This window comes from Octopus sinensis, unplaced genomic scaffold (assembly GCF_006345805.1).
Source record: "Octopus sinensis unplaced genomic scaffold, ASM634580v1 Contig10964, whole genome shotgun sequence".
NCBI classification, from domain to species: Eukaryota; Metazoa; Mollusca; class Cephalopoda; order Octopoda; family Octopodidae; genus Octopus; species Octopus sinensis.
In genome coordinates this window covers 933586-949406 of record NW_021832231.1, presented here as the reverse complement: position 1 = coordinate 949406, position 15821 = coordinate 933586, and the positions used below count along the sequence as shown (strand labels likewise).

Below are 15821 nucleotides of genomic sequence, written 5' to 3'. Positions count from 1 at the left end.
TGATCAAAATGGCTGATTTATTATTCTAAAATTATTCATATGTTTTGTTTGAATTTTATTTTCAAGACGAAACAAAATGAAGAAGCAATTAACTCATTTGCAAGATACAATTCCTCCCGATCTTAAAACCGGCAAAAACACTTGTTTGGAAATCCTCAAAAATACAAAAAAACATATTAATGTTTTTCCATGTATATTCTATTTCAGGGTCTGTCAAAAGAATGTATCGATAAGGTGAAACAATATTCTGAACTTAAAAAACAATATGCCAAGGCTCGCTTACAAAATATTGAAATTATTAAGCGCCTTTCTAAGTCTCAATCAATAAAATCTCCGGAGGTCCTGTATCCTGGTATTCCTTAGTTTAATATTTTTACATTATAGGTACAATAACAGAAAATGGCATGCCTGAGAGTACCAATCAAACCGATGTCAAACCAGAATTGTCATCTTTGATTGAAAAGTCCAATTCACAACTTACCTAACAATTGGTTAACGTTGTTTGTTTTCCCCAAATCTGTTCTTTTACTTTCTCTGTTAAAAATGTTTGCTAATCAATAAATTGTTTGACAAAATCATTTATTCTGTTTAATTGTTAACCGAGTCGATAAATTGATACCTTAACATTCATTTCTTAGTTTCCGTCTAATTGCTTTATTTTTGGCTTAGAATAATTAACTATTGAAATTCAATAAAAATAGATTTTTTCGAATTTTGATTTAAAGAAGCATTTTCAATTTTTCACTTCTCTTCAAACAAAAAGGAAACTTTTATTTGAGAATACACCAGAGGGGAGAGGTCCTGATAGCACAGTTAGATATTGAATTCGTAATGGAAATTTAAAACAAGAAAAGGCTAATTTTTCTTCTAAAAGGAATGTAAGCCTATTTTTTCAGAAAGTACCTCAAACTAGAATATTATTTTATTCTATAATAAAATTTTAAAGTTAAAAATAAATTGGAAAATTTTCAATGAAATAGAAAAATTATTATCAATGGGTATCATTAGATAATCTTGCACACAAAAATCTTAAAAAATCAAGAGATGCTTTTGGAATTGACTTCAGCAGAGCAGGAAGGGTTGTGGATGGCACAGACGAGGGGCCTACCAATAAAAAAACAGTCATACTCGACGATCCAATGGTCTTATCATAACTCAAGTCAACTCCAAACCAAATAAGCACTGCCTGTATTTTACCATAATCCGAAAGCCTGGGTCCCAACATGTAACACAATAATTGTCGTGACTGTCCCACTGCAGATTAGACGATTACACATTACTCTCAAAGTCCCTTTCCAACCTACGATGAATCATATCCGTAATGACAAATATTTGTGAATGCACATCATCCAAATAAAGCATATGAGAAGGACCGACACGTTGCGATATGTCCAAAAGCGAATTAGGAAACATGTAGAATTTGTGAATTAGTCGAAAGTGGTTCAAGTGGAGTAGATACGAACAAGAGGAAAGAGCCAGTTTACTCGAATACTACAAATTACTACATCAATAAGTACTGTGACTATTTCCCTCATGATATAATCCTCCAGCCGTTTCTGTCAACATTAAATCAGCAGAATACAGCAATTATATTCGAATGCGAAGTAGTTGTTATAACAGCAGGTCGACCAGGAGATGCTAGTGTATAGAGATGTCGCATTGCCTGGAGATGATATCGATTATCCGCAGGTGTGGCTGGGAATTGAGGATAGAATGCACAAAGTAGACCAACAATTGCCTTAGGAGAGTTGACAAATCGAGCTCTGCCATGATACTACGCAGCAAACCGGCATCCTCCAAAGAAACATAAGCCAATTGACATAGCAACAGCCAAATGAGACCCATAGGTGACATGAGGCTGATTATCCCGAGATCTAAGGTATCGACATATTCTGAGAATAAGCACACTTCCGCTACCGGCCAGGATCTAAAATTATAAAAATATTTACTCCACCATAGAGGCAGAGAGGAGTAGACAGAGAAGACAGTTCTCTTGAACGGCGGACTCAGAACTATCCAAGACAGGCCAAAACAGACTCATCTGGAATTATATAAAAATCTACAAGTGTATCGACTGCCTTTTCATCCTTAGTTCCGATAAATTTAAATCCCACCGTCAAGGACCAGCCGGCAATGTGAGCCAAGAACGATTGCCTGTTCTAATGATATATTCACTACCAGATAAGAGTGCTGTTCTGTTTGGTTAATATAGTCGACAGTGAAAAGGGTCCCCCATCAAACATCTAATATTTAGCAATAAATTGGCAACATAAGAAGGGAGATGGTCTATGATATATTGAGCGGAGCACTCGAGATTTTCCCAATCAACAAATGAATGAGCAAGTGCCTGCGAATGAATGAAAAATTAACACTCTGAGTGTTAACATTTCAGGCTTGTGGAATGAGAGGGCTACCAAACCCACTTTTGGCAATGCCAGGGTGTCCATAATATTGCAATCGGAGGTTGAAAAATAAAGTAAGCCAAGAGCAATTGTTGCCCCAAATGAGGAAATGTGGTTGCTAATCATATTCCCATCCTCCACTAATTAATAACAAATATACTCTCAGAACATGACTTGGATTATTATGAACACTGCCTCTGAGGGAATACTGAGAATAATAAATCAATAAACAAATACCATTCGTGACTTTCTACCCCCTTCCATCAAGTACAAGAGTGTCTGAGTCATTTTGACAACCTCATCATTCTTGGAGTCACTCCCTTTCTACAAATAAATGAGGCTTTGCTAACTCCCATAGAAATCATTCCAAAGGATAAAGCAGCACTCAGAGAATAGGCTTCCAGACCCACGCAGCTTTCGTCCGGCGAACTAAAGACAGCTGGACGTTAATTTAGTAACCAAACCGATCTCATTTAAAAGAGTGTTGAGTAGGCAAACATTCCAAGAACGAAAATGAACCATGCCTATTCCGAGGAGAGCTGATGACTGCACACTGACAGGAAACTCGAATTGAGAAGCAGCCGAAGGGAGGAGGGCAGAACTATGCACGTTGAGCAGAGCAGTCACCGACAAGTCAGCACTTCCGAACCTGAACTATATAACACACAACAACTTTCCAGCAGCCAGTCCAATCAGCACTGCCATAGTGCATTGGGCGTTTCCCTAGCAAGTAATACCATATGAAGTGACAATTTTGAGGTAGTTGTGTTGTAAACGAGAGGCAATATTCTGCAAATGTCCATTAAGACCCAGTCCGAGCAACATTCCAGCATATTCTGACGAAATGTTCCCAGTCTTTAGTCGGTAGTACGAGATCCACGCAGAGTCCACCTAAATAAAATGGACGTTTCAAACCTTGCAGTTTTGAGATATGCGCAGTCCGGCAGCCACGCCGTTGTGGAACTCCCCCCACGACAAGAAATCCGCATCCGTCTTTTTAGATTCAAGAATCCTCCCACTGCATATGAGGAAATAGGTCACCTCGGAATCAGTTTCCCAGTGACGCATAATTTAGGGATTTGAAATGTCTCCGATCCATAAAGGCGACTTTCTAAATATGTCATCATCCCTCTAGTCGATAACGAGAGAAACACACCGTCCCACTGAGTTGGCGAAAACTCGAACGAAACCATCTGCTAATTTTCCTTCCATGAGTTCAAAATCTCTACAGTGACTAATTCTGATTTACATCAAATCCTCGTCGTGTTCTTTAATTGCAATCATCACTGGTTCTTCACTGCTTAACATTCGACGGGCATCCGAATGACGGCTGTCCTCAGGGAACTTGATTTCATTTGAAGGGCAAACCTCCAACTCGTCTTCTTCATTGCACTCATCAGTCTCCCTTTGCAGGTCAACTAGAGAGTCTACAAATTGAGGGAATGAGACAACTTAGTAGCTGTGATGACAAGACATGACTGTTCGTGGAATACCGAATGACCCACAATATGGAATGGGCGCACGGAATAGATATACTTCCAGGCATACTTTCTAACTGCAGCCAAGTTAGTTCTACTTGTTTAAGTGGAGTGAATACTCAGTTTATTGATAGCCATCACAACTCTCTCCATTGGACTCCACTCCTTTTCCTTCTTTCGAATAATAATCCGCTCTGAACCACGAAAGTTGACATTCTCTCCCATAACAGACTTGACCTGTAACTCCATTTCACTGCAAAGTCTCAGCTGCGTGATTACGGATATTAACTGAGAATGAAGGCTGGAATTCACCTGCACTACAACCCGAGTATCAGTGCACACTCCCTCCAAACACAAAAATTTGCCAGGAGATGAGCTAGAATAAGCAGTGCTCATCCATTCCATGATATTGGGCGGAGTTGGACAAAAATATTTGCACTCAATTGACTGAAGAACGGCTAAAAATAACCCAGATGATAATACGGAAATGGTAGGCCGCAAAGTCAAACTCGAGACGAGGATCGTCTCTCCAATAGTGATGCATATATTCAATCAGACACGACTTTCTATCAGGTAAATAGGAATGACCACACCGGGCAATGTGATACAGGACTTCCCCCAAGTCAGGAATATACTCAAACAAGTGTGGAAGTAATTTCAGGTTCTACATTGAAGGGATTTATGTACTTCATAAACACAGTGAAGAGCAAACAGGGTGTCCAATAACCAATTTGAAAGGAAGCAGTCGTCGTTGTACGCTTTTATTGAAAGAATAGACTCGTCATTCTGAAGACAAACCCTCTTTGCTTGCGAATGGTCACCACAAGACTGGGCACACACCTCAAATTCGAGTCCACAAACAAACAAAAGGAAATGGCGGAATCGAAACCACTCATCATCACACCCAACCTCCCCACAATACCACATTCCAAACAACTTACTGCACTTTTGCAGTGGCAATAACTTAAACAGAGCTTTAAGGCACATCCCGACTACAGAGTAATACTAATTAGTAAACCAATTTCGGTGGAATATAACTCCCATAAATGAATACATTCCACCACCTCGTTTCTCATCTGATTATTAATTGTCAGTAAATTACCACAAATACTGAATAATTGTGAGAGCCAAGGAGCTGACTGGTCGACATGGAACGTGGAATACACAATGATATGTTAGTGACCTTAAATATCACTCAACAATACGACCAGATTAGGACCATTGTACAGAGAAAGGGTCCCCTGAAGATTCTGAATGAGCAAGGCGTTGAGTCCTTTCACAGAACACGCATCGATAGCGGGAATAGAGCTGACCATGTTGTACTTGGAATCTCGAATTGTGACCATTCTGCAAGATTTAAATTAATGAGTTGACCGCAACTCGTCGGAGACCAGATAACACAAATAAACATTATCACAGATGTCAAGACTGACAAATATTTTGGTGGCTTTTGTGTTGTTTGGCACTCTAATGACTAATGAAAAACGACAAACGTGTTTTCAACCCAAACTCTTTCCAGACAAATTTGTGGAAGAACACCTTTAGAAACTTCATTAGGGAGTGAGCTGGCAGAGGTGTTGGAAGGAATGGCACTATTAGCAGGGAGAGAGGACGCAATGGAGTACGAAAAACGTCGAGTGCGAGAAAGCGGCAGGGGAGACGTGTGAATGTGTTGAAGAGGCACTTGAACGCCTTGTTTGAAAAAAAACTTATTTTGTGGAGTGGAGAAGGGGCACATGGCCATCTGTTGAATCATAGAGTTGGACTGATCACGAATAGTGTTGCCCACATTCGACCTCTCTCTGTTTTGTTGGAGGAGAAGCAAGTCTTCTTGGCCAATTGTCCTGAATGTGCAGACCACGTGTGCATTGATTGACCAATCATATAAGAATATCAAGGACGGACTGCTTGATGTGTAAATTATCTCATAAAAGTCCCGAGTAAAGTAATCAATAACCTGACGTTGTTCTGCACAATCAAACTAAAAAAGAACCTTCGAGCAGGACTGGGGCCAATTCGTCGATTGGGTGAAAAAGACTGAATACTTTGGGCAAGACATCCCTGTTGTGATTAGCGTATTCTAACGTGTTGACATCCCCCGGCGAGCATTGCCGTTTGAACAAAATTCCGTCGAGGATTGGCCACATCCCCTCGACTACGATTGGAAGAGTGTTGTAGTGGCAGTTCCCCTCTGACATTTGGACTGTGAGGAGTCCACTCTTGTCCAGCATGCACACACTCTTTTCAGGTTTCCCCCCTATTTTGAGCAGGCAGACCTATATTCTTCAGGAATGGGAATAAACTGATAAAAGACTGTGTTCTAGTTCGAATTGCTTGTAGATTTGTCTCGTAGAGGATTGATATCCTCTTGTTATTATAACCGCAGTCCCTCGGTAATAAACTTCAATCTCCTCGTCGCAGTCGTGTTTCCAACTTTCCAGAAACCATTTAGGAGTCTATATATTCAGTTGTGTGAATAACCGTGCTTTTCTCACAATTTGGAAAGTACTTTTGGCCGTTAGGTACGTATGACTCAACAGCAGCAGATCGCATTACCCTCCAATACTAATTAAATATAAACTTAAATATTAAATAATAAACCAGTAGACTAACAAGAATTTCCAATGTTAGTATTTCAGTCCCGGTTTCTTTGCAAAATGAATTATTATTTAGTCATTTCCCTACGTTAGTTAAGTTAGTTATCTAACATGGGGTTATGTGGTTCACCAACTCGCTTTAATCTCGCAATTCAGACGTATTTGGAAACGCTCAGGGGGCACCTAATGGTCACCGGAAAAGAATCATCAAAAGTCCCTCTGGTGACATTCTCGTTTCAATACGATGCACTCTACCTACTTCCCTTCTATTTGTAGGGCAGTTTAAGCTTCCCTTGCAGTGTTTTGGAGGAGCACATAAATTAATTTCTAACTTTCAAGCCTCATACAAGAAAATGGAAACTGGAGAATAATTGCATTTTTATTTCCGAAATAAAAATTGACTGTTTACAAATAGTGTTAACTTTCCACGCAGAAATAAAAAGCACTGGATGACAAAATTGGAGGTTAAAACTCAATAACCAACCAATTGTATTATGATGTATTAGCTTAAATATGGAAATAATGATTTAATTATCTGAGAGGCAATTAACTATCCGCGTCACCAGGCTGATTTTCCTTTTTTAAAGTCATTTTTAAATACAGTAAACTCATTTAGGCATTTTTAAATCACCCCACGAATGAATGGGTTTTATAATTTGACTAAAATAACTTTTAAATTAATAATTTAATGTTTTGGAACAAATCCGTCAACATAAAAATTTTTGGTAAACCTCGGAAGTGTGACGGTCATTCCATCCATCAACTTTGAAACAACAACCTGACATCCCAATCGTGAATCCTCCGTTAGGAAAGGAGCACTGTCGAGCAAATCATCTTCCCTATTTAATTTATCCAATTCCAATACTCCACTGTCGGCTCAGACATAAAATCCTTATAGTCGCTATCCACATAGCAGTGACATGTTGTGCAGGCTAGAGAACCCTCGCACGCCCCTACGCTCAGATACACAGGACACACCTTCCATTGGGATGTCGTTTTCGTGTGCAATTTGTAATAAAGTGTCCCCAACTTTGGCTGAAACTGTAATCACGTGTTTATTTTTATCGACAAACGTGATTCTAATTCTGCAAAAATATAAGAACAGAACACACTTTTTGGAATATAGTCGTTTACAAGTTTTTATGCACTGTGAAAATTGGAAAAACCGTCTAAAATTTTTCTAAAAATAAACAAAGAAAACCTAAACATGCAATTAGAACAAAATCATGTATTAATTTAAAAAACAAATTTCTTTAAATTTTTAACTTTAATATTTGATTAATAAAAATTTATTTTACGATTATATAATGTTCACCAATTTTTGCTGGGACCCGGCATCTTGCTGGGACAGCAACGGATTTTCAAAAAAAAATATATAAAATACTTTCTTAACCAAATCCTCGGTTACCCTTTTATTAATTATTTTTAAAAAGGATATTACTTTTATAACAAATTAAATGGCACCGAAAAATGGGTTTTCTGGTGTTGACTAGAGATACTGTCAAAAATCAAAAAATACAAACGAATCCAGAATTTGGATGAAGTTTTGGATAGGAAGGAGAGACCAAAAGTCAACAACATGCAGAAAACCTTTTTTTGTGATGAATGTTTTATACGAAGAAATGGCCTAAAACTACGATTTTTTTGTATATGAAGACGCGAAATTTGGATTCCGTAAAGATATTATAAGGAATTGTTTACGACTATAATCGTTCACGACATGAAAACAAACAAAGCATATCCTTTCAATATCTTTATGGGAGAAGAGGCATTTATGCACCAATTAATGAAGAAATGGAAGCTCTCTGCGTTTAAGGAGAAGATGCTGATGCTGAAATTCAATTTGTTGAAAATTAAGTAAGGATGATGAAAATATTGCAAAAAAAAATTTGTTATCAACATACGAGATCTAACGAAAGCAGGAGAAAAAATGAAAAACAAGCGGAAATGGAAATTCGACGAAAACGACATTAAGGTTGTATACACGTGTTATAATGCGGATTAGGTGGGAAATAATGTTCTATTACGGCAAGATATTCGTGCTAATCACAGAATAGAAATTATCCATATATGATCAAATTGATACGAAAAAATATAAAGTTATTGCCAGAGAAAATATGAATTTTGATATTCAAGTTGAAGAAGGATTTGCCGTAAAAGGAACAAATATTGCGAGACTTTATAGAATTGATTAATGTTTTGTTTATAAAAAATAATTCTTACTAAGATTCTTTAATAGTACTATCTAAGGATCATTATTTTATGATTAAAGTTGGAGATAGATTATGGTTGGGGCTTGTGTTGGGGTTAGGGATAAGATTAGGGTTAGGGATAAAGTTAGGGTAGGGATAGGGATAAAGTTAGGGATAGGGATAAAGTTAGGGTTAGGGATAAGGTTAGGGATATGGATATAGTTAGGGTAGGGGTTAGGCATAGGGATAGGTTAGGGACAGGGTTAGTGGTTAGGGATAGGGATTAGGTTGAAGTTAGGTTAGCTTTTGGGATAAGTTGAGATTTTATCACGGGACAAAAATAAAAATGTATTTTTATCACGGAATAATACTTTTTGTGTTTTTTAATTTAATTTTTATTAAAAAAAATATAAATAGTTTTAACTTTTTTCGACTGGTAACCCAAATATTATTTAAATATTTAAAGTTCAACGATGTTAATAACGAATGTTTGAGTATGTTGGTTTTGTACAAGAAAGAAATTTCAGTAAATTGGAATCTATCATCATTTTAAGGTTAAATTTTAACTATTTAATAATTTTAGATATAAATAAAGAGATTTAGTCGATTTTTAGGGCGGTCCAAGGAGATGCCGGGTCCCAGCAAAAACCGGTGACATATAACTGTTAGAATCAATTTACTGATTTTTTTAGTCAAGCTTCTGCCAACCTCCAGCTTCACTTGGACAACTTGACCATTTCATAATAACTTGACACTCTCTTCTGCCAAATCCTCGGTTACCCTTTTCACGACTGACCGTCGTCAGTTCAATATCGGACCAGACGTTTAACAGAGACAAAACAACCGAAAATCCTTGGACTTTTCTCGATCAGTGCCTATCATTTTCTCAGCATGTGGAATATTTGCGCTTAAAGATAAACAAAAAAGCTAAACGCTCTCTGCGCCGTATCTGGACATACAGTCAACCCTCGTTAATCAGAACTTCGATAATCCGAATTTTTTTAATTGAAATTAAAAATTTTCCAACTTTTTTCTGCCAAATTTGATTCAATGTTCCGAAAATTCAATAATCCGCAATCCGAACGCTAGGAGTAATTTAATTTCGGATAAATTGACCCAGAAGTTATACTAAATATGGATGAAACATGACTTTTTCAAGAATTTCCTACAAGAACGATTTTATTAGCCAAAGAAAAGGCGTAAAACAATCTAAAGTTTGAATAACTGTTGCTTTATGTTTTAATGCAACTGGATCGATTAAAATGACACCTTTTGTTATTGGACACAGCAAAATTAATCTAACTTTTAATTCCTTGGTTTTAATATTTTAATAATTGGACACAGCAAGAAACCAAGGTGTTTCAAAGGATTCAATGTTGGAAAATACTGTCATTATTATGCAAATTCGAAAGCTTGGATGACCAGTTACATGATGCTGCTACTTGATGATGAACCGAAGCAATATAACAAAAAATTTCATTTACTTCTTTATAACGCGCCAAGTCACATTTTGAAGAACAATTTTCCAAACATTGAAGTTATAAAGCTTTCAAAGAACTCAACTGATCATCATAATGCAGGAATAATAAAAAATCTAAAACATTATTACAGAAAAAGTAGTGGTTAATTATATGAACTCGCTTCGTCAATCATTAGACTTTTTTTAATCATAGTCACGCAATACAGTACGACCCCGGTTTGGGGCAGACCCCATGGGTGGGGCACCCTCGGGTTTTGGGGCACCCCCGCTTTTAGGGGCAGTTTTTGAAAACAGTAATTTTTCATTCTATTATTTATTTTTGATGACCCCGGTTTGGGGCACTTATTTAATTTATTTAATTACAAAATGTTAGTTTATTTATTAATTATTAATTAATACTATTATTTCACGTGTTTATTTTGACTTTAGTATGGTTCGTAAAAAGAATTCAAAGATTAATTATGAAACAAAAATTAAAATCGCTAAAGATATAAAACATGGTCAATTTTCAGAAAGAGATCTTGCTAAAAAGTATAAAACGAGCAAAGGTATCTTTTTTAACTAATTATTAATTACAGGTACTATTTCTCGCATTAAACAAATTTTGTTTATTATTTTGACGCGGGATTAACTGAATCCGATAGAATCAAGGAATCACATGATCCAAATAATGAATTAGATAGATTAGTTTTTGAAACTTTTCTACGTCTGAGAGATGAATTTCTTCCAATTTCTGGAACTATCTTAAAACTGATTGCAAAAAAATTATCTAAAAAGATAAATTATGAATCATTTAAGGCATCAAATGGATGGCTAGACCGGTTCAAGAAAAGACACGAGTTGCTATTTAAAACTATAAGTGGAGAAAAGAATTCATCTGACCTTTCTACGGTTTCCAATTTTTTTGCTGATTATGACAACTGTTTGGAAACTGTAGGAAGTGAAAATATTTTTAACTGTGATGAAACAGCTTTATACATAAAGCGAACGCCGTCGAAATCTTTTGTTCAATTTAATGACAAATGCAATGGAATTAAAATGAGCAAAGAGAAAGTTACCCTTCTCCTTTGTTGTAATGCACTTGGTGAAAAGTTAAAACCTCTATTAATTGGAAAATTCAAATCTCCTAGGTGTTTAAAAAATTTTAACGCTGAGGATCACGGAGTACTATATGCTGCATCAAAAAATTCGTGGATGACTAGTGATATTTTTGGGAAATGGTTATGGAAAGTAAATCAAGATATGATCAATGAAAAGAGAAAATTGTCTTAATACTGGATAATGCGAGCTGTCACAGAAATACAGAATATTCCAATGTTTATTTACTTTTTCTTCCCAAAAATACGACCGCTTTAATTCAACCCCTAGATATGGAATAATAAAATCCTTCAAGTCCCTCTATTTCAATAAACTGATTGATTTTACTCTTATATTTGAAAAAGAACAGCTTTCTGATTTGAATTTGAATAATGTCAATCTTAGACAAGTCATTACAGTTGTCGGGGAGGCATGGAAAATGATGTCAGAGACAACGATAATTAATTGCTGGCAGAAAATAAATGAAAACAGATTAAAATTTCGGATAATGTACAGTTGGACGAAGAATTAATAGATGACGTGATTTCAGATGTTATTTCAATGGATTCGACAGATTATTGAGGACAAAATTACTTATGATGGATATGAATCTAAAAAATCATCAATTAAAGAAATCATAAACATCGTGAATTCTCTAGAAGATAATATTTTCAGTACATGTCCACAATTTTTGAAAATCTACTACGAATTTAGAAAAAACCTATCAGGAGAACTGAAAAAAAACCAATTCGGTGAGAAAATTACTGATTACTTTTAATAGTATTTTTTGTTGGATTTATTAAAATTTTTAAATTTTATTAAGAAAGGACTATGTTAGAATTTTTATTAATATTAAATAATTTTAATTTTAGTCTAAAATGCAATAAAAATCTATTGAGGAGAAAATAAAAGCAAAAATCTTTACCCTCGCATTTTGGGGCACCCCCGCTTTTTGGGGCACTATGATAAAAATGCTGCCCCAAACCGGGGTCGTACTGTAATTTGTTATTTCACGAAGCTTGGGCAAGTGTGAAAAAAACTAAATTGTTTAAAAAAGTTGGAATTATTCAAGGTCTTGATGAGTTTTATGGTGAAGAAGAGTTGTCCACAGATCCAAGTATTGAGGCACATAATAATGAGCTAGACAACATTATGATTGAAGAAGATATGCTTCAAACAGAAAAAGTCATTGATGACGATGAAATCATTGCACTGTTTCAAGAAGAATATACTGTTAAAGATATCATACTTAATGCTGAAGATGGCCAGGTGGATGAGAATTACTAGCCCAACCACTTAATTCAAATTGACATTAAATCAAGTTCTTGTTCGAATTGCTTTTCTCGAAATATAACAAACGATACTGTAAAAAATTTGAAACATATTTCAGATGATTTACAAAAATTAATTAAAAAAACACTATACAAAGAACTTTATTCGATTTTTCAATAAATAATTGTGTTTATAAACAGATTAGTAATTTGATCACTAATTTGATCATTTTTTTGTAAAGATCACTAGACAAATTAATTAAATTTAATTAGCAGCAGAGAATAAGATGGAATGGCAATTCCCACGCAAGATGGCTATTGATATGCGTTGGAAAAGCCATGTACGTTCCCGATGATCATTTCTTCTTCGTTTGATCATTTATTTAACAATCATATCACTAATTTGACAACCCTTGTTTGTCTTGGAACACCTTCCTTTCAAACATTGACAATCTCCAGACTCTACAAAACTCAGCTCTGAGAGCAATAACTGACGCCTCCTCTCCACAAAAATCGACTACTTTAACTGGGATTCCTCCAAGTCATCAAGATATCTCACACCCCATCCACCATATCACTCACTCTACCAACCAAAGACACGTCGTCACCACACTCACCGACCAAAGATTCCAATAAAAGAAAATGGTCCCCCGATCTCCAAACAAATACACGACTTTATTGCTTCAGATAACTTAAAAAGAATATCCTTCTTTAGTCACTCACTCCTTCTATCAATGCATCAGAATCGACCCTCCATAGAGAACTTTGAATCCATTTATCCAGAATCCGCTCTAAACACTACCTTTTCTTCACAAAACATATGGACATAACTTTTCTACTAATAAAAAACCGCTTTACACAGTTGAGGAACTCTTTTCCTACCCTGGCCCTCCTATTCCGTCTCCCCTGTTTGTAACCGGGAATCTGTGGAAACGTTCTGTTCTCGCTGCGCGCTTTCTCGTCGCTGCCGGCTTTCTACAAATCAGTAACTAACTAACTGATTTTTCTACATTTCTACATACTGTTCGGGAAAAGTTGATGCCTCTCCCAATATTTATGGGATTGACTTTTTGGGACGCACGCTATCAATGATTTTTTGATGAGTTTGTGTCAATCTAATAATTCAAAAATTTATTGACATTATCATTAAACTCACTTGTTAAAAAAAATAATGATCGCAATGATAAATATATTAACTCAATATAATTAACAGGAATTTTTTCTTCTTGGGGCAACTGAACTTGTATCCTCACATACTCGTCTTTATATTGCACTAAAATAGATCCTTTGCATAGTTCATTATGGCTTATAGTTCTTCTCCTTCATGACTCAAGATGATCTTTTGAACGTTTTAGTTTTCATTTTCGACCATGCCTGTATTCCACAATAAAGATCTCTTAACCTTTACATTCTTAATATACACGTTTTTGAGTTTTCCTTACAGCATAATTATGTTATCGCATCAAAAGATATAAGGTCCTTTTAGTCGCACCCTAATGACTACAACTTAATTTCATCTCTGGGAAAAATTCATATTTCAAACCGTTATACTGCTTTTCAGCTAGGAGAAATGAAAGAAAACCCCACATGTTGAACAATTAAAACAACTTTTTCGGTGATCACAGTTCACTCTTTATGATTAAAGCAAGTTAATAATCAAATTAGTAAAATTAGTTTGTGGATTATGCAACTGTACGCTTTTTTCGATCATTTAATTCTGATTGATAACCTTCTTTCATCGTGTCAGTCATGTAACAAAGAATTGCATTCCACGCCTCCTTTGTAACATCGGTGTAATTTTCCTTCAGTTCTTGTCGCCAGACATACTGAAAGGCCTCAATAAAGACATCCCAATATGATGGTTTAAATCCCCTAAAATCGACGTGTCTTCTTCCAAGTCCAAACAAAAGTGGTCTCAGAGTAGCGTCGAGGTCGTTGATGTTGACAACTGCCGCGTTGACAGCTTGCATAAACCGAGAAGCATGAGTAATGAACTCGTCATCGGAGATTAGCTCACAATCCGTTTTGAACGGAAAAAGTTGTTTAAATTCTGGTCGCAATTCAAATATTCTCAAGAAAATTTTTGTCCCAAGTTTTAGTAGATCTTTGGAAAGATGAGACCATGTTTTATGAACAATCTAAAATTATGCAGACGTTAAAACTTTGATATGCTTTTCGTTAAAATTCTTATGTGCCCTTGGATTGTCACCAGGTTTGTTTCGTTTCATATGGTGTATGGACATGTCGGAAGATAAACTGCATCCCATTTTAGAATTTATTAGTTTTTTAATTTCAGTCAATATAAAAGCGCACAGATAATTAATACCTATTCATACCATCAAATAATGCTACAATTAATCTAACCATATTCAAGTCGATTGCACTTCTATCTATTTCAAATTATACATAGCCGTCAATATTTATTAAAAAAGTATACCAACCTATAAACTTTAATTTACAGTTTCAACACAAATCCAAACGGACGTTTCATAAACGTAGAGCATTAAGTTTGGTTCGAAACTAAGTTCATGCAGTTTTTTAAATCTACATGAATTAAATAAAAAATAAGATCTAAAAACTATTTAATTAATAATGTATTCTCGATTCGTGACAATAACTTTTTTCCGAGGTTCAACAAGTTTCTCAATACCTTCTCTGTAAAAATCGTTTGTTTTTAACTCAAAAATCCGTCTAACCAAGCTTTCAATTCTGCATCATTGAACGAAAACCCACGCATTGCATTGGAAAGTGACTTAAAAAGGTGAAAATCTGTTGGTGCGAGATTGGACGAGTACTGCGGGTGTGGCAGCACTTTCCAGTCATGTGTTTGAATAGCTTCATTGTTCATTTTTGCGATATGATGGCGTGAATTTTCATGCAATAAAAGAACATTGTGATGTCGATTAGGTCGCTTTTCTTAAATAGCCATTTTGACAGATAGAGTACGGCGTCCACTGTTTGGTTTGTTTCCAAGAATTCGTAATTAATAATTCCATTCCAGTCCCACCATACACAAAGCATCATTTTACGTGGGTGAACATCTTGTTTTACGTCTGGTGTCGCCGTTTTATCGGAACAAAGCTATTCCTTACGGTGCCGTATATTGATATACAGACACCATTTTCCATCGCCAGTAACTATTGAATAGAGAAATTGTTCATTTTCCAGCAAGTTGAGTGGTGACGAGCAAGCAAGTCTGCGGAAATTGTGGCTCGTTGATTTTTTTATTACCGCTTAAAGCATGACGTATTCACACTCCACATTTGTAAACTTTTCCCATTAGGTAAAGATGCTTCTTTATACACGTTTGAAAACAGTTCATAC

At 35.8% G+C, this 15821-nt stretch overlaps 1 protein-coding gene and 1 long non-coding RNA gene across 2 annotated transcripts; one reads left to right on the top strand and one right to left on the bottom strand.

Moving 5' to 3' along the window:
* The first annotated feature begins 216 nt into the window (after positions 1-216).
* On the top strand, positions 217-530 carry LOC115228758. The gene is made up of 2 exons (XR_003883246.1): positions 217-352; positions 385-530. It is a non-coding gene; the product is annotated as an uncharacterized LOC115228758 (long non-coding RNA).
* An 11997-nt stretch (positions 531-12527) lies between these two features.
* On the bottom strand, positions 12528-15345 carry LOC115228753. Its single transcript, XM_036499012.1, has 3 exons — positions 15177-15345; positions 14194-14601; positions 12528-12589 (listed from the first exon to the last, which is right to left on the bottom strand). Exons 1-3 carry the CDS (start codon positions 15343-15345, stop codon positions 12528-12530), a joined length of 639 nt encoding a protein of 212 aa, XP_036354905.1.
* Between the last annotated feature and the right edge of the window lie 476 nt (positions 15346-15821).